Source organism: Myxine glutinosa, chromosome 5 (assembly GCF_964187855.1).
Source record: "Myxine glutinosa chromosome 5, kmMyxGlut1.1, whole genome shotgun sequence".
Taxonomy (NCBI): Eukaryota; Metazoa; Chordata; class Myxini; order Myxiniformes; family Myxinidae; genus Myxine; species Myxine glutinosa.
The window spans coordinates 165,568,659-165,590,662 of NC_136265.1; the positions used below are offsets into that span (position 1 = coordinate 165,568,659).

Below are 22,004 nucleotides of genomic sequence, written 5' to 3' on the forward strand. Positions count from 1 at the left end.
AGGTTTTTTGCGACCTCTAAAATGGCGACTGGTGACCCATGGTCATCCCATGCACCCAACCCGCTATACATTCAGTTTAGTAGAGATCAGTGATCATTCCACACGAGATAGACAACAGATAAGAGGCAGACAAGACAGCCATACCCCCAGCTGTGCCCGGTGGGACACAGCAGGAACCGATGCAGAGAGTTAGATGAGATGTGTCTTCATTGCAGGTCAGCGCACGGCGTGGGACTTGTGAGGAGGAGGAGAGGTGTGGATGACTGTGTGGGTCACTTCCAAAGTCAACAACCCGACTCAACAAAAGAAGGGTGAGAGAATGCACATCCAAGACAGATACCTGAGGCTGGGAAGCAAGAGAGCTGAAGCTATCATCGGGTGGTATGCGTTTTAGGGATCATATAACATCAGATCATTTGCTGGCAAAGGTGCGTTAAGACATGTAAAAGCATTTCTGTAAGTTAATGATGATATATCGGATGCATCTGCCAAATTCGGACTCACGATTGAGCTGCGAAATTAGATCTTTGGCCAAATGGAGTGGTATCTGTGTTGACTGTACAGGGCCGGTAGCATCAGTGTAAGTGCGGTTAGAGACCTACCTAGGGTGAGGATTATTTGTGCAGAAGGGAAAAGAAGGCCAACAACTGCATCCAACCTTGGGAACATTAACTCCACACACATGAATAACTCACTATATGGCTCTTTTCTGGAAATCCTCACAAATGCCTTGTCCACAACTTCCATCACTTACAGCTAGGCCACTATACTGGAAGCTGGTGGATGCTGCAACTCGTGAGGGTTTATAAATGCAACTGCACTTGACTGATTGTGAAATAAAGCCACGTGGGTGCTTCAAAAATAAGTTGACATGTACAGGCATGTGTGGGTGTGGAGACAGATGCCAGAACATGGTGGACAGGAGTCCTTTTTTCAAACACACAAGACTGACTGATTTGGTTATGAAAGCGGATGTCATTGCCTTTCTATCTAATGCTGAAATGCAGAGATGAGTCCCTATATTTGACTATTCGCTGGTAAAATGTGGTCCCCATGTTTCACATAACAATCATATCGTCTGGAAGATTTCCAAAGGAACATACTGTTTACATATGAGAAGAGTTACTGCTTGCGTTGTTTTTCTCTTGCGTTATTTGTGTTAAAATGCATTTTCAAATATGTATAAACATTACCAAGATGAGTAAACCTGTGTACCTTGTTTTTAATCATTACCTCTGCCACCGCATGTAGAAGAAGGTTGTTTTTCACCCCTATCTGTTTGTCTGTCTTTGAGCAGGATATCTCAAAAGGTTATGGACGGATTCCGATGAAACGTGGACAGGTTGGGAGTGTGACACAGACAAAATGATTTGATTTTGGTGAAGATCCGAATATGCATCCAGATAGGAAAAAAAATTTAATTCCCAAGTGATTCTTCACCATTGAGTTATAGGGTCAAAAACGATATATAGCATAATATTTCAAAAAGTTGTCGATGGAATTAGCTGAAATTTGGTGGAGAGGTTGGGTATGTGACAAGGATGAAATGATTCGATTTTTGTGAAGATCCGGATCTGAGAATTTTTAAATTTTATAAGCAATTTTTCATCATTGAGCAATGGGATTTTTTGAAATACACGACATGACTAAAAGTATTTGGACACCCGAACATCAAACATCTCATTCCAAAATCATAGGCATTAATATGGAGCCAGTCCCCCCTTTGCTGCTATAACAGCCTCCACTCTTCTGGGAAGGCTTTACACTAGATGTTCGAACATTGCTGCGGGGATTTGCTTCCATTCAGCCACAATACCATTAGTGAGGTCGGGCACTGATGTTGGGCGATTAGGCCTGACTCACAGTCGGCATTCCAATTCATCCCAGAGGTATTCGATGGGGTTGAGGTCAGGGCACTGTGCAGGCCAGTCAAGTTCTTCCACACCGATCTCGACAAACCATTTCTGTATGGACTTCGCTTTGTGCATGGGGGCATTGTCATACTGAAACAGGAAAGGGCCTTCCCCCAAACTGTTGTCACAAAGTTGGAAGCACACAATCATCGAGAATGTCATTGTATGCTGCAGCGTTAAGATTCCCCTGAAAAACAGCCACAAAAAGCCCGAACCATGAAAAACAGCCCCAGACCATTATTCCTCCTCTACCAAACTTTACAGTTGGCACTATACATTCAGGCAGTTGCGTTCACCTAGCATTAGCCAAACCCAGATTCATCTGTCAGATTGTCAGATGGTGAAGCGTGATTCACTGCTCCAGAGTCCAATGGCGGCGAGCTTTACACCACTCCAGCTGATGCTTGGCATTGCACATGGTGATCTTAGGCTTGTGTGCGGCTGATCAGCCATGGAAACCCATTTCATGAAGCTCCTGGCAAACAGTTGTGCTGACGTTGCTTCCAGAGGCAGTTTGGGACTCGGTAATGAGTGTTGCAACCGAGGACAGACCATTTTTATGTGCTTCAGCACTCGGTGGTCCCTTTCTGTGAGCTTGTGTGGCCTACCACATCGCGACTGAGCTGTTGATGCTCCTCGACGTTTCCACTTCACAATAACAGCACTTACAGTTGACCGGGGCAGCTCCAGCAGGGCAGAAATTTGACGAACTGAATTGTTGGAAAGGTGGCATCCGATGACAGTGCCACGTTGAAAGTCACTGAGTTCTTCAGTACGGCCCGTTCTACTGCCAATGTTTGTCCATGGAGATTGCATGGCTGTGTGCTTGATTATATATACCTATCATCAATGAGTGTGGCTGAAACAGCCGAATCCACGAATTAGAAGGGGTGTCGGGCCGGTCGGGCCACTGGCGGTGGATGGTCCACGTCGAGGTGGGCCGGCTTGAGGCGGTCTACAGAAATGCGGTCAGGAGTACCGCCGATGTCCAGGGTGAAGTGCTTCGCCCCGGTCTCCAGCACGCGGAAAGGCCCGTCGTACGGGGGCCGCAGTGGTGTCCGGTGGGCATCGTGGCGGACGAAGACGTACTCCGCCGTGCTAAGCTCCGGGGCGACGTGCGTCGGTGGGTGCCCGTGGCATGCCGTTGGCACTGGGGCGAACCTCTGGGCGGTCTCTTGCAGAGCGGAGCGCTGCTGTGCCGCGGACCATGGTGCCGTGGAGTCGGGGAGGAACTCGCCCGGCACCCGCAGCGGTTGCCCGAAGACCAACTCCACCGCAGATGCGCGCAGGTCCTCCTTGGGCGCCGTCCGGAGGCCCAGCAGGACCCAGGGGAGCCTGTCGACCCAGCCGCCGTCGCGGAGGGTGGCCCGGAGCGCGGCCTTCAATGAGCGGTGAAATCGCTCACACAGGCCGTTAGCCTGGGGGTGGTAGGCCGTGGTTCGGTGCAGCCGGACCCCGAGCCCCTGCGCGACCACCCCCCAGAGCTCCGAGGTGAACTGGGGGCCGCGGTCGGACGAGATGTCTGAGGGGGCACCGAACCGGGCGACCCAGTTGGCGATGAAAGACTGCGCGACATCCGCCGCCGTCGTCGACGCCAAGGGCACGGCCTCCGGCCACCGGGTGGTGCGGTCCACCATGGTGAGGACGTGGGTGAAACCCCGCGAGGGGGGCAGAGGTCCCACCAGGTCCACGTGGACGTGGTCAAACCGGCGTTCCGGCACCGTGAACGGGGCCAACGGGGCCAACGGGGCCTGGGTGTGCCGGTGCACCTTGGCGCGCTGGCATGCGAGGCACGTCCTGGCCCAGCCGCGGACGGCCTTCCGGAGGCCATGCCAGACGAACTTGTCGGCGATCAATCTTTGGGAGGCCCTCGCGCCCGGGTGGGACAGGCCGTGGATGGCGTCAAACACCTGGCGCTGCCAGCCCGCGGGCACGATGGGGCGAGGACGCCCGAGGGAGACGTCGCACAAGAGGGCCGCGCCCGCGCCGTCGAACGGCACCTCGGTGACGCGGAGGCCCGTGACGGCGGTCCGCAAGGCCTGGACGTCGGGGTCAGCGGCCTGGTCCACTGCCATCCGGGCGTAGTCGATGCCGAGGTGGACTGCGTGGGCGACGGCCCGGGAAAGGCAATCCGCCACCGGGTTGTCCTTCCCCGCGACGTGCCGGATGTCCGTCGTGTACTCGGACACGGCCGAGAGGTGACGCTGCTGCCAGGCCGACCACGGCTCGGTGACCTTGCCCATCGCGAAGATCAGCGGCTTGTGGTCGACGAAGGCCGTGAACGCACGGCCCTCGAGCAGATGGCGGAAGTGCCTGACTGCCAAGTGAAGCCCGAGCAACTCGCGGTCGAAGGTACTGTAACGGCGTTCGGGCGGGCGAAGCTGCCGGCTAAAGAACGCCAGCGGTTGCCAAGCTCCACGCACCCATTGCTCGTGCACCGCGCCCACCGCGTAGTCCGAGGCGTCGGTGGTGAGGGCGATCAGTGCATCGGGCGCCGGGTGCGCGAGCATGGTGGCGTTAGCCAAGGCGAGCTTCGCGCCCGTGAACGCCGTGTCCATCTGCTCGGTCCAGGTAAAGTCGCCTTTGCCCGGCTTACCTCGGAGAGCTTCGTGCAGGGGGCGCAGGAGCTGGGCGATACGGGGCAGGAAGCGATGGTAAAAGTTCACCATGCCCAGGAACTCCTGCAGCCCTCTGATTGTGCGGGGGCGCGGAAACCCCTTCACCGCCTCCACCTTGGCCGGCAGGGGGACGGCTCCGTGCCTGGTGACACGGTGCCCCAGAAAATCGATTACGGCGGCGCCGATCCGGCACTTTGCGGGGTTCACAATCAGGCCATGCTGGCCCAGGCGTTCAAAGAGCGTGCGGAGGTGGCATAGGTGCTCTTCGCGGGACGCGCTGGCGATGAGGATATCGTCCAGGTAGACGTAGACAAAATCCAAGTCGCGTAGGACGCTGTCCATCAGTCGCTGGAACGCCTGAGCCGCATTCTTCAGACCGAAGGGCATCCGCAGGAACTCGAAGAGTCCGAATGGCGTGATGACCGCCGTCTTCGGGACGTCCTCCGGCCTGACGGGGACCTGATGGTAGCCGCGTATGAGGTCCACCTTCGAGAAGAAGGACATGCCCGCCAAACGGGCGGAAAAGTCCTGAATGTGGGGGATGGGGTAGCGGTCGGGAGTGATGGCGTCATTGAGACGGCGATAGTCCTCGCACGGTCGCCATCCCCCGCCAGGCTTCGGCACGATGTGCAGCGGCGACGCCCAAGCGCTCTCTGAGCGCCGAACGATGCCGAGTCGCTCCAGGGTAGCGAACCCCGCTTTTGCCACTGCCAGCTTCGTCGGCTCGAGGCGGCGTGCCCGGGCGTAGACCGGTGGCCCGACGGTGGGGATGTGATGGGCCACCCCGTGCTTGACGGCCCCCGCCGAGAAGGTGGGCCGCGTGAGGGCCGGGAAGCCGGCGAGGAGGCGGGTGAATGCGTCCGCTGCCGGAAGCGTACAGATCAACGTGGCCGGAACCGAACCGTTCGGCAAGCCGCTTGGCAAGCCGCTCGTTGAGCTGCTCGACGAGCTGGGCAGCGCACAAGCGAGCGAGCTGAACGTCTCGGCCTGGACAAGACGTCTGCGCTTTACGTCGACCAGGAGCCCATTAGCGCACAGGAAGTCCGCGCCAAGCAGTGCCATGGGCACGTCGGCGGTGACGAACGTCCATCGGAAAACCTGCCCTCCGAACCGCAGAGAGAGGCAGCGTTTTCCGTACGTACGGATGGGCGTCCCGTTCGCGGCAAGCAGCGCGGGGCCCCCGCCCGCGGCGTGCTTGTCTGACGTACCGGCAGGAACGACACTCACCTGCGCTCCCGTGTCGCACAGGTAATGGCACCCGGATAAGGTGTCCGTTATGAACAGCAGGCTGCTCGAACGGCCGGCGCTCATCGCCACTATTGAGCGCCGGCCCGGGCGTTTCCCGACCTGTTGAAGGAGCATGGCGGATGACATTGCCGAGCCTCGTGGCCAAACTTGGCGTGGAACCAGCACCAGGTGGTGGAGCTGGAGGAGTGTGGCTGGCTCCGCCAGGCCGGTGGAGTTGGCGGTTTTCGCCGCGGTGGTGGGCGGGGCGTGGCGGCGGTCACGAGGGGCATATCAGCATGCTGCGTATGCTGTGTAAGCTGATGCTGTGGATCAGCAGCATCAGCCTCGAGGTCCGTGACGGCCGCGCCGACTCTCGCCCGCGTGTCCGAAGCGGCGACGTACCTGTCCGCCACGGCGGCCAATGCTCGGGGTTCCGTTAGCACGGTCCCGGCCAACGCGAGGCGAACCTGCGCTGGAAGTTGGCGACGGAAAAGCGCCCGGAATAGAGAACCGGGGGCTTCGTCGCCCAACAGTCACAGCATATGGTCCATTCGGACCGACGGGCGCGTGTCGCCGAGCTCGGGGAGATCCAGGAGGCGGTCGGCCCGTGCGTCGTCCGTGAGGCCGAACGTGGCTAGGAGTAGCCGCTTGAGTGCCTCGTACTTGTGGCCGTCCGGTGGGTGGCGAAGGACGGACACAACTCGAGCGGCCGTGCCGGGCCCGAGGGAGGCGACGACGTGGCATTAACGCGTGTCGTCGCCGGTGAGGCGCCGAAGCTGAAATTGGGCTTCGGCTTGAACGAACCAGACTTCGGCCTGGGCCTCCCAAAATTCGGGAAGTTTAATTGCCATTGCCTCGTCGTTTGCCATTGCAATGGCGTCGTGTTCGGAAGGATCGCTACGGCAGATCCAACGTCGAGGTCACCATGTAAAGCACGATGCTGCGCGCGCTAATGCTTACGCAAGGAAGCAAGCGGACAACGCGGTTCATAAAAGAGTCTTTATTCAAAGTACTCAAACTGCAGCACTAAACTGCTCAGGGCTGCCCGCCCCGTGTATATCGTGAGGCCACGCCTCTCCCCCTGGCGTGGCCCATCCCCACTTGGTGTGTGGGGTGATGTCACCACGTCAGTGCTTTAGTGTCCGCCACATCCGCATACTTTTGGTCATGTAGTGTACATCATGATATTTCAAAACGTTGTGGATGAGTTATGATGAAACTTGGTAGACAAGTTGATTAGATAATGAGAACAAGTCGATTCGAATTTGTTTCAGGTCCGGATACAGATATGGGCTATCATTGAGATACAAAATATACAATGTCAGCCTGGCAGAGGCACACTCTACCAAGTTTGTTGATATAAGCTATGCTTCAAAACCTAAAAAAAAACCTAAACCAAATCCACCAAACTTTGCATGTTGCCCAAGGGTATCCTAAATAGGGTTTCTGTCTGTGTAACATACCTGGGGGAGGGGGTTTAGGATGGGTGGACGTCGAGAAGACCCAAATTCTCTCTATGTAAATGTTTAATGTAGCGCCACCCGGTGGTAGCCGGTATTACAAATCACTTTGTATAAAGAAAGTTTAAACAACTTGATAATATGCATTATGGTGACGTTGATATCTGAGTGACAATAATTCGAAATTTTCAAAATGTTTCATTTCAAACCAAAGCAAACTCTGGGCTTTGCGGTGAAGCGGAAGTGATGTCACGTCAATGTCAATATAATCAGCGTGGAAGATGATCTCCAGAAAATGATAGAGTAAATAAAGCCGAATGGTCGTAAAGTACAATCTGCAGTCTTTTGATTGAATTCGTGGAGAAAGCGATGGGTAAAAATACCGATAACACATCTTAACATGGCGTGATTGTCATGGAAGCTATTGAAGTATTCAAACGTGTGGAGGCGGGAAGGCAAGAAGACATTAAAAATGTAAAATCATGTTGAAAGTGAATTTTTAATACTTTACCTCAGAGATTGTTCCTGTACATTCTGAAGTCCGCTAGCGGTGTCGTATGATTTCTTTGAGTTTTTACCTTGAAGTACAGTACAAGTTGAAGGAATTATTCAGATCTCTCCTTCACAAACTGTGCCTTCGCAACGTTTTCACAAACAAATTTATTTCGAGAACAATAACAGCAAAAAAAAAAAAAAATTCCTTCGAGCCGGATTCGAACCAGCGACCTAAGGATGCCTCAGGGAAAGTTTCTCTACAGTCCTCCGCTCTACCAACTGAGCTATCGAAGGCTATTGGGTTTTTTTATTTGCAGAAACAAATAAATATGTATCATACATTTCAACAATAAACCGAATTGTGATTAAGATTTTTTAATTTTAATTTTACAAACATCTATAAATATGTGCAGGAAAAGAAAAACTGGAAATTATCAGAATTAACTTGTTTTTTTATGCCCTGCTCGAGATAATATCCGCAGAGGTCCTTTGGTCTGTTGAAGGAGGGGCCTGAAAAAGGCCGGAAGGAACCGGAAGACATGCAGACACAAAACTACAAAACGAAAATAAAAACAATTCGTCAAACATAATTATCAAAGCTGTAATCAAAGAACGCAGAGTACGCTATTCTGCTGTAAAAGTGTACATTAAACGGGTAAAATAGCAATTCTATATATTTAAGCTCTGTTGTATTCCATGACGGTATGAGTCGCAGCAATAGCAGCTTTACCGTTATTTTGGACGGCCATATTCCGCGCAGGATATCACCAGGGTGTTTGAAGGTAAATTTGCTTTTTTACTTTTGATTTGATACCATTTACATCTTCGGTGACACAAATACTTTGAATTAAAAACAAATGTTTCTGTGTAACAAAGGATTTTTAAGATTCACGTTATCAGGAAAATGCTTCAACGTTTTGTCTCTGAATACGTTTTCGTGTTTTTTTTTTTTTTTTAGTTTCTTCCGGTGATTCAAGTTCAACACACTCGTTCTTCGATATCGTATCGGCCGTGAATCATGGCGTGCGCGATGGTGCTCGACCCGAGGCATGACTTCCAGGCCTGGCTCTCGACTCGAGGCGTCAGCTCCCGTGTGGCCCAGGTCGTGGAGCGGGAGTTGGGGATTGGAGATTACGAGGCGCTGCTGGCGTGCGCAGAAAGCGCTCAGGTTCGCTCCGAGCTCTTCCTGCTGGCCCGGGAGCGCCTTCCCTTCGCCACGTACGCCGTGCTGAGACGCGCCATCGAGAGTTTGGCCTCCAGGCGTCAGGATGGTGGCGAGGCATCTCGCGGGGTCGACGCCCTCGGTCTCCAGCCGTTCCTGAGCGGTCTGCTCGATTCCATGGTGGTGCTTTTAACCACCGTCAGTCAGGAGCTGTCGCTTTCTGCGCAAAAACTGAGCTCTCTCGAACCAACCCTTCGGGAGACGGCGGTGGAAACGGAGGAGACACCTCAACGGTACCCGATGTTTGAGCCAGGTGAGGATAATAAATAATATTTATTAAACGGACATATCTGTCAATCCATGGCGCAACAATTCATTCAAAATTTCCCATTCCGACACAGGATACTCGATTGAGGGTGCAGGAATTTGTAATCTGTTCAAGGTGCTGGCGATAAGTCGCCTGATCTTCGCGATGAACACCGTGAGATCTTTAAACATCCATCAACGAATTCCGGCAGACATGACGGGGATCCCTTTCAACATCCATCCGAGGGACGGCACATGCATTGACGAATTGCCTACGCTGCATGCGTAACACCGGGATGGCAGTCCCCAAACCCAGGCTAGAAAGCTCGGGTCGGAGGTGTATACATACCTATGTGCCTTAACACGAGCCATGTATAGGCTAAAAGTCGCTGGTCTGCACACCTACTCGAAGTAAAAAAAAAAAAAAAAATCGCACTCATGGCTGAAAGAATCGATTCAGTTTGGCATTTTTAATATGAAATAAACAAAGCCTAGAAACGAACGAAACCCTTTAGAATTACCCTTTAGAACACATTAGAATTCCCCTGCAGAACCCATTATAATTCCCCTGCAGAACCCATTATAATTTCCCTGCAGAACCCATTATAATTTCCCTGCAGAACCCATTAGAATTACCCTTTAAAACCCATTAGAATTTCCCTGCAGAACCCATTAGAATTACCCTTTAAAACCCATTAGAATTTCCCTGCTTCCTCTGACATCAACTCATCCTGGGAATTCTTCCAAAGTAAATTGCTCTCTCTCATGCACATATTTATCCCATCTCGTCTTCAGTTGTCATACCCTTCCTCCCGTCCATGGTACACGGAATCTTGTGGTGAGGCTATTGCCCAGAAACAACTTGCTTTCATCTCCTGGAAAGCAAATCCAACGGAAGGAAATCTCATTTCCTTTCACAAAGCCCAAAACAAGTGTGTGTCCACCCTCAGGAGAGCCAGGAAACAATATATCTCCGTTCTCAGGACCGAACTCTCTTATCTGTCTCCCTCTTCCAAATCCTGGTGGCGTCTGGTCAAATCTGTTTCTGGTGTTTGTTCCCCCTCCATCCCCTCCCTCACCTCAAATGGCCACACGGCTGACTCCGCACGTGAAAAAGCTGAATGCTTCAACTCTGTGTTTGCCTCTAAATCTTGTGTCCCAAACCCATCCCTCTCTGTACCCACTGTACCCAGTCGTACCCAGCTGCTCTTGGACTCTGTGTCCTTTCCTCCTGACAAGGTGGAAAAGTTTCTCTCAACCCTCGACTCTGATTCTGCAACTGGACCTGACGGCATCAGCCCACGGGTCCTAAAATCCTGTTCTTCCGCTCTTTCACTCCCTCTCTCTGTTCTCTTCACCCTCTCTTTTGCTCAAGGTCACCTTCCATCTGCTTGGAAATCTGCCAACATCACCGCTTTGCACAAAAAAGGTGCAAAAACAGATCCCAGCAACTACAGACCAATCAGCCTTCTCCCAATTATCAGCAAAGTCATGGAATCCATCATTGCTTCAGATATGAAATCTTTCCTCTTCTCCAATGGCTTGATCTCTGATCATCAATTTGGTTTCAGACCTGGTCACTCTACTCCGGACATGCTGCTTCTGCTTTCTCAACAATGGATGGAGGTCCTCAATAAACAGGAAATTAGAGCAGTCTCCCTTGACATATCACGTGCCTTCGATACGGTCTGGCACCCCGCTCTGCTCACCAAACTCTCCTCTTTTGGTATCCATGGAAATCTCCACGCATGGCTGGCGGACTTCCTCTCTAGTCGTAGTCAACGTGTGGCCCTGAATGGGTTTCTCTCATCCTCTTCCTGTTCAGGCTGGAGTTCCCCAAGGCAGTGTTCTGGGCCCTGTGCTTTTTCTGGTCTTCATCAATGATCTCTCTGACTCGCTTGAAAATCCTCTCTATCTCTTTGCTGATGACTCTACTCTCTGTCGCTCCATTCTTCATCCCTCAGATCGGCAGTCTGCAGCCTCCTCACTCTCTGCAGACCTGGATTAACTTATGGTTAATCCTCTCCAAGAAGACTTTGCAGCCTCCTCACTCTCTGCAGACCTGGACAAAATCACAGACTGGGCAAACAAGTGGAACATGTCTTTCAATCCTGACAAATCTCACACTCTTACGATGTCTCTCCGAAAAGACCGACTGGACAACCCTCCCATCCACTTTCTGAATAATCCTCTCCAAGAAGTTCTGTCACTCAAGCTTTTGGGTCTCACTATCTGCCATGATCTTTCCTGGGAAAACCACATTTCAAATCTGGCCTCCAAAGCCAGTCGCCGACTGGGCATCCTCCGTCGTGCGAAGTCCTTCCTTGGCACACCTGAGCTCCTCACCACATACAAGGCTTTCATCCGCAGCTCAATGGAATACTGCTCTCCCCTCAGGGCTGGTGCTCCTGCCTCACACCTAGCTCGTCTTCACGCTGTTGAAACCAAAGCATTCAGAATTGTTGGAATCTCCCGCGATGAAGCTAACTCCAAGGGCCTCTCACTCACTCACCGCAGGCAGGTTGGTGGTCTTTCCGTCTTCTACCGACTCCTCTCTGGCCTTGCCCCCCCAGCTCTCTCTGGGCTCTGTCCCGCAAATATTCCTACAGGTCGCACAAGATCTGCCTGCAACCCTCTTATGGTTAAACTGCCAAAATCAAGACTCTCTGCTCACCTTCACTCCTTCATTCCTCTTTTCTCCCGCCTCTGGAACAAACTCCCTCACTCTCTTCAATCCCACTCCACCCTCCAGGTCTTTAAAACAGCTGTTCACCACCATCTCTTATCTTCCCCCATCCAAAACCTTGATCTTTTCTACCCCCGCTAATTTCACCCCAATTCCACTTTTTTGAAATACCAACTTCTGTCCTGGAAGTCCTTGATGTTCTTGTGTTTTATACTTCTCCCTCCCCCCCCTTCCCACGCCTCCTCCCCCCAAGCCCTCTCCCTTCCACACATCTCCCTGCTCTCACATGTTGTGTTTGTGTGCTTCCCCTTCTCTCCCCATCTTGTCTTCGGCTCCCTCTTTTTATATATTTTGTTTGTCTGGTTGATTTGTTTGTTAAATAAATGTGAGCTCTTTCACGAGCCTCGATTCAGTATACAAAAAAAAAAAAAAACCCATTAGAATTTCCTTGCGGAACCCATTAGAATTTCCCTGTAGGACCCATTAGAATTTCCTTGCAGAACCCATTAGAATTACCCTGCAGAACCCATTATAATTACCCTGCAGAACCCATTAGAATGACCCTGCAGAACCCATTAGAATGACCCTGCAGAACCCATTAGAATGACCCTGCAGAACCCATTAGAATGACCCTGCAGAACCCATTAGAATGACCCTGCAGAACCCATTAGAATGACCCTGCAGAACCCATTATAATTTCCCTGCAGAACCCATTATAATTTCCCTGCAGAACCCATTAGAATTACCCTGCAGAACCCATTGGAATTTCCCTGCAGAACCCATTGGAATTTCCCTGCAGAACCCATTGGAATTTCCCTGCAGAACCCATTGGAATTTCCCTGCAGAACCCATTGGAATTTCCCTGCAGAACCCATTGGAATTTCCCTGCAGAACCCATTGGAATTTCCCTGCAGAACCCATTGGAATTTCCCTGCAGAACCCATTGGAATTTCCCTGCAGAACCCATTAGAATTTCCCTGCAGAACCCATTAGAATTTCCCTGCAGAAACCATTGGAATTTCCCTGCAGAACCCATTAGAATTTCCCTGCAGAAACCATTAGAATTTCCCTGCAGAACCCATTAGAATTTCCCTGCAGAACCCATTAGAATTTCCCTGCAGAACCCCATTGGAATTTCCCTGCAGAACCCATTAGAATTTCCCTGCAGAACCAATTGGAATTTCCCTGCAGAACCCATTGGAATTTCCCTGCAGAACCCATTGGAATTTCCCTGCAGAACCCATTGGAATTTCCCTGCAGAACCCATTGGAATTTCCCTGCAGAACCCATTGGAATTTCCCTGCAGAACCCATTGGAATTTCCCTGCAGAACCCATTGGAATTTCCCTGCAGAACCCATTGGAATTTCCCTGCAGAACCCATTGGAATTTCCCTGCAGAACCCATTGGAATTTCCCTGCAGAACCCATTGGAATTTCCCTGCAGAACCCATTGGAATTTCCCTGCAGAACCCATTGGAATTTCCCTGCAGAACCCATTGGAATTTCCCTGCAGAACCCATTGGAATTTCCCTGCAGAACCCATTGGAATTTCCCTGCAGAACCCATTGGAATTTCCCTGCAGAACCCATTGGAATTTCCCTGCAGAACCCATTGGAATTTCCCTGCAGAACCCATTGGAATTTCCCTGCAGAACCCATTGGAATTTCCCTGCAGAACCCATTGGAATTTCCCTGCAGAACCCATTAGAATTTCCCTGCAGAACCCATTAGAATTTCCCTGCAAAACCCATTAGAATTTCCCTGCGGAACCCATTAGAATTTCCCTGCGGAACCCATTAGAATTTCCCTGCGGAACCCATTAGAATTTCCCTGCGGAACCCATTAGAATTTCCCTGCGGAACCCATTAGAATTTCCCTGCGGAACCCATTAGAATTTCCCTGCGGAACCCATTAGAATTTCCCTGCGGAACCCATTAGAATTTCCCTGCGGAACCCATTAGAATTTCCCTGCGGAACCCATTAGAATTTCCCTGCGGAACCCATTAGAATTTCCCTGCGGAACCCATTAGAATTTCCCTGCGGAACCCATTAGAATTTCCCTGCGGAACCCATTAGAATTTCCCTGCGGAACCCATTAGAATTTCCCTGCGGAACCCATTAGAATTTCCCTGCGGAACCCATTAGAATTTCCCTGCGGAACCCATTAGAATTTCCCTGCGGAACCCATTAGAATTTCCCTGCGGAACCCATTAGAATTTCCCTGCGGAACCCATTAGAATTTCCCTGCGGAACCCATTAGAATTTCCCTGCGGAACCCATTAGAATTTCCCTGCGGAACCCATTAGAATTTCCCTGCGGAACCCATTAGAATTTCCCTGCGGAACCCATTAGAATTCCCCTGCGGAACCCATTAGAATTCCCCTGCGGAACCCATTAGAATTCCCCTGCGGAACCCATTAGAATTCCCCTGCGGAACCCATTAGAATTCCCCTGCGGAACCCATTAGAATTCCCCTGCGGAACCCATTAGAATTCCCCTGCGGAACCCATTAGAATTCCCCTGCGGAACCCATTAGAATTTCCCTGCGGAACCCATTAGAATTTCCCTGCGGAACCCATTAGAATTTCCCTGCGGAACCCATTAGAATTTCCCTGCGGAACCCATTATAATTTCCCTGCGGAACCCATTATAATTTCCCTGCGGAACCCATTAGAATGACCCTGCGGAACCCATTAGAATTTCCCTGCAGAACCCATTAGAATTTCCCTGCAGAACCCATTAGAATTTCCCTGCAGAACCCATTAGAATTTCCCTGCAGAACCCATTAGAATTTCCCTGCAGAACCCATTAGAATTTCCCTGCAGAACCCATTAGAATTTCCCTGCAGAATTAAACACGGTGGGTTTGAAACGTCATTCTTCATTATGACGGACAGAAGGAAGAACATTGCCAAATATGGAAGCGACTTCAACGCTTAAAAATACTATAACAGCATATTAATAATCAATCAAATCCATCTGATGATAATGGCATAATAATAATATTAACGTTATTCCAAAATGATGCTCAGCAAAGTCGATTTATGGATCTACTGTTGGAGATGGTGACAGGTGGTGGCCTCTGTGTTTATAAGTTACTAGCAGGGACCCGTGGAACACCCTCCCTTTGTTTCCGCGGTGTATAGGCAATTAGTATAGTACTAGCCGAAACCCGTGGAACATCCACGGAAGGGAGGATGTGGTGTATGGATAGAGTGTACCATTATGGATGGCATAGGGGATTTGCTTGTCCGAGTAAGAGTTAGGAAGAAAGATGAGAATGAAGAGTGCGTATATGAACAACGTATTTATTGCAATCTACTTAAATGACAACGCTACGATATACTTTTGAAAAATGAATGGATTCGTAATGGGAATCGGCATAGCACCACTCTGGGATTGTCCACTCAGTGGACGGCTTGCTGTCGCCTTCGACTGTCCAATCAGCGGACGGCTTGCTTCGCCTTCGTCCAGCAGACGCCAATACGATGGCGTCGTAAGATGGCGTCGTATCGGCAGTTAATCGGATGCTTTTGGGCCCCAACGTCGGCTAATTCAGATTTTTCGAGTATGGCTGTACGACGTACGTGATAAAGAGCGCGGTTCGTAGATCGTAAATCCATTAGTGCCGTGGGCATCGGGTCACTGGGTGCGGCGTAAAAGGGGTAACAAAGTCGAGTCCTTACGCTATTATTATATAGTTTAATACGTCATTGCGGTACGATTTATTGTCTTCAATGATGAAAGTCTTTCTTCGCCATGGGAGATAACATCGTGGGTTCTGAAATAATATACCGCTTTAGTAATGAACGTTAGTACAGTATTATTGGCCAAAACGTACCGTATCATTGGAAGAGCCGTAACGGCTACGCTTTTGATATTTGATGGTCATTTTAACAATCGGTTTATTTGTGTTTCACACAATGAAAAACGTGAAGGTAGAGCATGGCGATTGTGACATATGACAGGTTTGACCGCTTCGACGACGTGTTCGGCCTGAACGGCATATAAATGAAAATGGGTGGAGTCAGCCGTCGTATGCCGTAATGACGTTGCGTGGCGGACGGACAGACAAAAAACTGCCGCGACTTTAATATATAGATGAATTGCACGAAATGGCTGTTTTTAAAAACCCTAGTAAGGTATAGAACCACCTTTAGAGGCCATTTTTCCCTGCAGAGCATGTGTTGGCCTTTTTCGGGCACCTTGGTCCCCTTTGTCCCCTTTTTGAAGCAATGTTTTATGGCCGGATGCCCTTCCTGCCACCAACCCTGTTAGTTGCCTCTTGCGACACACAGGGAATTACCAGTGAACTGGTACTCAATTTGCCCACCTCGGAAGGATGACAGGCTGAGTCAACCCCCCTGGCGTTAATTCAGCGATCGACCGGGATTCGAACCCAGGATCCTAGAATCCCAAGCCGACACCCTAACCGCCAAGCCAACACCAGGCTATCTGAGTAAGGTATATCGTGGTAAAAATTGTGATCCTATAAAGTTTTGTTGCGATTAACCTTGGGCGCTCAAAGGAGTAGGGTCACAAACAAACGTCTCATTCACTTTTATATAGAAGGTTTTAACTGCAAATATAATTTATGCCAGGGGCCCACATCGAGCTAGGGGCCCTTAGACACGGGCACGCTCCACCACTAATTCACGGTTGGGGAGAGCTCCGAACTATTTATAGTCGGTGGAACAAAAAACGTGACAGTGGGTTGAACGCTCAAAGACTGAGCAGGCATTTGACGACCTGTTTGACCTGTTTTCACGTGAAGGAACAATTTATTGTCGCGTGCCTGAAACGTTTACCTGTTTATCTCAGTGAGGGGGCACCGGAGAAGGGTTTTGCTTTGGGATTTGTTACTGCGTCCTTCATGTTATTTTTGAAGCCAAAGCAAAACTGACAAGTGCAGTATCCATAGCTTTTAATTCATATGTTGTTCTCAGATATTGCCCTTGACTCTGCAATGGAGAGGAAGTCTCCGAATCCTGAATATCCACCCGTACACCTGCTCAAAGCTGGTGTTGTCAAAACGGAGCCTTCAGCTAACGGTATGCCCATGTAGAATGGTAAGGTAGTGGTGAGAAAGCTGGTTGGTGCATAAGTGGCATTGCTCAGCAATCTTTGTCATCTCTGTTTCCTTCTGTGCACGTTACTCACTGTATTGATGTGCAACGGTCAAATGTCATTAAGTATACTCTGCTTCGGCCTGTACAGCATCTTCCAACTCTGTTGGTTATGCAAAAATACAATATATTGTTACGTTTGTAGGGGTGGATTAGAGATTAACTTACTGCAGTTAGAAATGTATAGAGTAGTATGTCCAATGTCCATGTATGAGTAGTTGGTCAATCTCGATGTAGTAAGCAGGGACATGTCAACTTAAGGATTGTCTTGTTTGAATGTGCACCATACGGAGGGTGGTGCGTTGTAATAAATAGCTAGGTTTTAAGGTTAAACAAATGTGTGTAAAGCCTCCTGTGTCATGTCACCAGGTGGGACCAGGTGGCCTTGAGAAAGCGCAAAGGGGAGAGCGAGGCCGATTGTGATGGGGGCTCTGCCAGGCAAGGGAGAGAGGGGGGTGGAGCTATGGATGCTTCCAGGGGCGGAGTGTTGTCCAGATAGCAAGGAGAGAAGCCTGCATCACGCGAGTTGGGGGGGGGGGGGGGTGGCTTGAGGATTGCGTTGGCTGTGTGCCAATGAGTTTTTTGGAACGCACGTTGAGTGGATGCTGAGGAGATATTTTTTATTGATTTAATTTAGTTATTTTTAAAAATTTTCTTCCCTTCCATCCCATCTTCAAATTGCCTGCCTTTGAATTCAATCTTCTATGTTTTGTTTGTTTTAAAAGAGCTAAGTTTGTTTGAAAAGAGCTAAGGTTCTTGTGTTTCCCCTCACAACCATGCGCACAAGTCCGCCATATTTGAACGCAGTCTGAGGGAGTTGAAGTCAGTTCGGTCCATCCTTCCAGTGTCGGTGTTAATCGGCCTGGGCACGACAATATTGTATTGTCTTGTGAAGTGTCCTCGAGCATTAACCACATGATCCACCACACGGTAACCCGGGTTGCCCCGTGATTTTTAATCATCTTACATAATTAATTAATCTATTTTAGGGGGAGTGTAACCCGGGTTCGTGTGATACGAAAATCCTTTGTGACACAAAAAAACAAAGGATTTTCTATCACACGAACCTGGGTTACACTCCCCCTAAAATAGATTAATTAATTATGTAAAATGATTAAAAATCACGGGGCAACCCGGGTTACCGCATGGTGGATCACATGCTTGTGACGTCGATGTTCATTTTATTAGTCCCCTACCGGTGTACACCGGAGGGGACTATGGGTTTGCACTCCGTCCCTCCGTCTGTCAGTCCGTCAGTCCGTCAGTCCGTCACGCAAAGAACAGTTTTCCGGACTTTTTTTCTAAACTCTTAATGCTAATTATTTCAAACTTGGTACATGGTTTCGTCATGATAAGTTACAGATCAAGTTCGAACCTCACGACGTTTCGATCATTTTTGACAAAGTTATGGCACTTTGAACTTTTGTAATTTCCCCAACAGTTTTCCGGACGACAGACTGCCGGGAGGGGACATGTATTGCAGCGCAATACTCAGAATGCTTGTTTTATTTGAAGGTCTACAGAATCAGTAATTCATGTTTGGTTTCATGCATAAATATGACTTCCCTTAACACTTTATCGTTATTTTTTCTTCAAGAAATATCTTGAAATGAATGAAGATTTTAATGATTTTTGGTGTCCTTTTACACTAGATTGGCCCCGCCCCCCAAAAAACGGCAATGTGATTATGTTGAAAATCACGTGACCCGCTACGTCGTCTCCAGGATACTTTTGCTTCGGGACTTGTGTTTTGTTTACGTGTGGCCCACATACGCTCTGAAAAACTCTTACCAGGTACTGAGAATCCCAGCTGGATCTATTGTTGCTGGTTTTAGCAATACAACCAATGATGGTGTGAGTATACATGTTTTGCCAAAATATCCAACTGTAAGGAAATATGGATAGCCAAAGTAAAACTGATCACAGGAAAGTGACATGGCCCAACTGCTTCAAGCGTCATTTGCAGCGCCCATTTTGAAGATTATTCGTACAACACCGACATGTATTCCAAGTTTGGGAAGAATACATCGTTCTTTATTCGACATCGTCCCGATTATGGTGAACGCCAGGTATTCCATGAGCCAGGTTCACGCATGTACGGTCTGACATCACCTTCCAAATCATTATTTTGACTGTTGTCGTAATCTGAGGATTCCTCATCAGAAAACTATTCGTCAAATCCACTTTCTGACGAGTCTAAAGCAAGTTGAGGCCATTATTATTTGCGTGCTGAGACAATCCTTCCCGTGATGACGTCACACCGGTGACACAATGATCATAGTATTAGGATTAAAAACCAGGTTCAGTTCTTTATTACTTACAAATAAATATTATCACATCAATTTTTTTTTCTGATTCTGTGGACCTTTACATTTGTTTTCTTTTTGTTTATTTTAATTACTAGCGGACACCCCCGCCTTCCGGGTGGGAGTACCCTCCTCTGCCCACCTATGGTGGGCAATGTTCTGTGGCACAGACCTGGAAATGCGTTTTATAATTTCTGTCATTTTCCAAAGATTTCTTTTGATCACAACGTATCATAAGATAAGGGAAGCTCGTTTCAATGACCTTCATGTTTGCACCATTATAGTAAGATTTTTGGTCATGAGTAAAAGGATTGCTTGTGACGTTGATACTATTTTGGTATGAATGGTGTAAGGCATAGAGGAAGTTCAAGCGAATGTGGAATCCACGGTGGAGGTGGAGAGTGGCGGGATGTCTGCAGCCAGACAAACCAAGGGAATATTGAGTGAGCAACAAGTGCATCAGAATGGGACAAAGAGGGAGAGAGGTGAGCACTGAGAGATGCAAACACAAATGTAAAAGCACTTTTTTATATTTAAATTTTAAAGCGAACGTCAAGTTGTAAATGATTTTTGCTTTTTACTATTATGTGTATTTAATATAACTTTTCTGTTTTAACCCTCGCTCGTGCAGAGAGAAGAAACGACGTGAATGCATCGCTTCCGAATGACTTGCACAGCAGTCGCTCTTCCTATCAGTGTCCTCCTTCCACATCAAATCATGAGACAACCCTGGACCGCATCCCTGCCTTGCAAGACACAGACCTGATAGGTTGGAACAATCTTGGGAGCAGCAGCTTTGAGGTCAGGAGTGACGCTTTTTCCCATTGCATGGCAGACCCTGCTCCTCTCAATCAGGCCAATGCGTTCTGGCCGACGTCCCGGGTATCAGCCTCTGTTTTGGACGACAGGTCGAATGCCGGTGTTGCTTGGGTGTTGCCTGCGCCTGAAGGTGTGCAGAGAGGAAGTGTCAACAAACGGAGAGGTTACGGTGCAAATGATAAAAAGGAAAAGCGATTTCGCTGTGAAGAGTGTGGCATGCGTTTCGGTCATTCGCACACTCTCATCCGACACAAACGGAGGCACACCGGAGAACGTCCCTTTGCGTGTCAATCCTGCGGCAAGTGCTTCTCACGATCCTGTAACCTTGCGCGACATCGGCGTTCCAATGCCTGCACTTCGTACGTGGACAGAGCGTACTGTGAGGCCGCACGTACGCTCCTTGGAGCTGGTGCGATGACGCAGCCTAATTCTGTTCTGTCCCAAGACTGTGGATGATTGGTGGAGTGCTGATGGAAGCTGGCTCACATGCATGTCTGTGTCCAGTTTGCATTGCATCAGCCTTTCGTATATCTGTTGTCACTTTGTTGTTAATACAAAAGGTGTCGATCTTGACTAATGCCGTGACAATTATTGGGTACCGATTTTGTAACATCCTCCTGTTTTGATTAATTTAATTGGTTGAAAGATGGTTAAATGTGTATTGTTTTGGGGAACCCCACCACCTTCTCCCAACAATTGAGGCTCATGAAGGGGTTTGTACCATTAGTTCTGGATAACAATGCTTGGAGACATTTGTGATACTTTTATTTAATTTTATCTTCTTTTTTTTTACAAATCGTCAGCTGGCACACATGGTAATGCCAAGCAGGCCAACCTATTTACGTTTCATATAGGTTGGGAGAGAAAAAAAAAAATTAATTTCAGTTGTAACCAATGATTAACCTTTTTTTTTTTATGCCCCACCTCCACCTGATTTGCACAACTCTTTCCATTTTCATTCCTCGTGCCAGATCTGCCGCAAACTGACCAGTGCATTAAACTTGAAAACTCATCACATTTGTGTGTTTTATAATACAGTATAATACAGTATTTGCTGTTTTCATTCTCTAATCCGAACTTGGGGCTTCACTTGAGCTGGGGGATGGGGGGAGTTTGGGGGTGAAATTCTTCACCTCAAATCGGATGGACATCGTCATTTTAATTCGGTATCCAACTTTCTTTTTGTCCACTGCTCCTTTCCTATGCCATCTCCAGGTGCTGCATAACGTCATTTCCGGGCACCGAAGGGGACCCGGCGATGACGCACGCTGAAAGGGAGTACTCAGTTTTCACTCCGGTTTCTTTCTTGTTTGTTTGTCCGGGCGATATCTCATCATCCTTTGAGCTAGGAAGCTTAAAGTTTGGCACAATAGTGAGCAAGTGTTTTGGAAAAAACGGTAATTTTTGTTTTTTGATTAATCAATTGATTGATTAGTTACTTAATTATTATCGATTAATTAAGTACTTATTTGAGGCTTCAAAGGAAGGTTGGCATCAGGAAGGGCATCCGACCATGAAAAACATTGCCTCAAAAAGAGAACCATGACAATTACAACTACATATGGGCAGGGTACAGCCCGAAGTGGAGATCGGTTTCTGAGGTTTGGGACATGGAATGTAGGGACAATGACAGGGAGATCAGGAGAAGTGGTGGAAGTATTGGTCAGAAGAAGAGTGGACATATGTTGTGTGCAAGAGACGAGATGGAAGGGAAGTGGTATGAGAATGGTGAAGGGTAGGCAGGGACAGAAATACAAGTTTGTGTGGCAAGGGTGCCTGGAGGGCATGAATGGTGCTGGTGTCCTGTTTTCTGAGGACTTTGTAGACAGTGTGGTGAGTGTGACTAGAGTGAGTGATAGGTTGATGATGGTGAAAATGATGATTGGAA

General features: G+C 48.9%; 1 protein-coding gene and 1 non-coding gene across 2 annotated transcripts; one reads left to right on the forward strand and one right to left on the reverse strand.

Annotated features, from left to right (window-relative positions):
* Positions 1–7,916: 7,916 nt before the first annotated feature.
* TRNAY-GUA (transfer RNA tyrosine (anticodon GUA)) lies at positions 7,917–8,007 on the reverse strand. The gene is given in 2 exon segments: positions 7,917–7,952; positions 7,971–8,007. It is a non-coding gene; the product is annotated as a tRNA-Tyr (tRNA).
* A 235-nt stretch (positions 8,008–8,242) lies between these two features.
* Positions 8,243–21,128, forward strand: LOC137426801 (uncharacterized). Its single transcript, XM_068115715.2, has 5 exons — positions 8,243–8,495; positions 8,672–9,188; positions 16,812–16,916; positions 19,651–19,782; positions 19,929–21,128. Exons 2-5 carry the CDS (start codon positions 8,732–8,734, stop codon positions 20,570–20,572), a joined length of 1,338 nt encoding a protein of 445 aa, XP_067971816.1. The 5' UTR covers positions 8,243–8,495; positions 8,672–8,731; the 3' UTR covers positions 20,573–21,128.
* Positions 21,129–22,004: the final 876 nt, after the last annotated feature.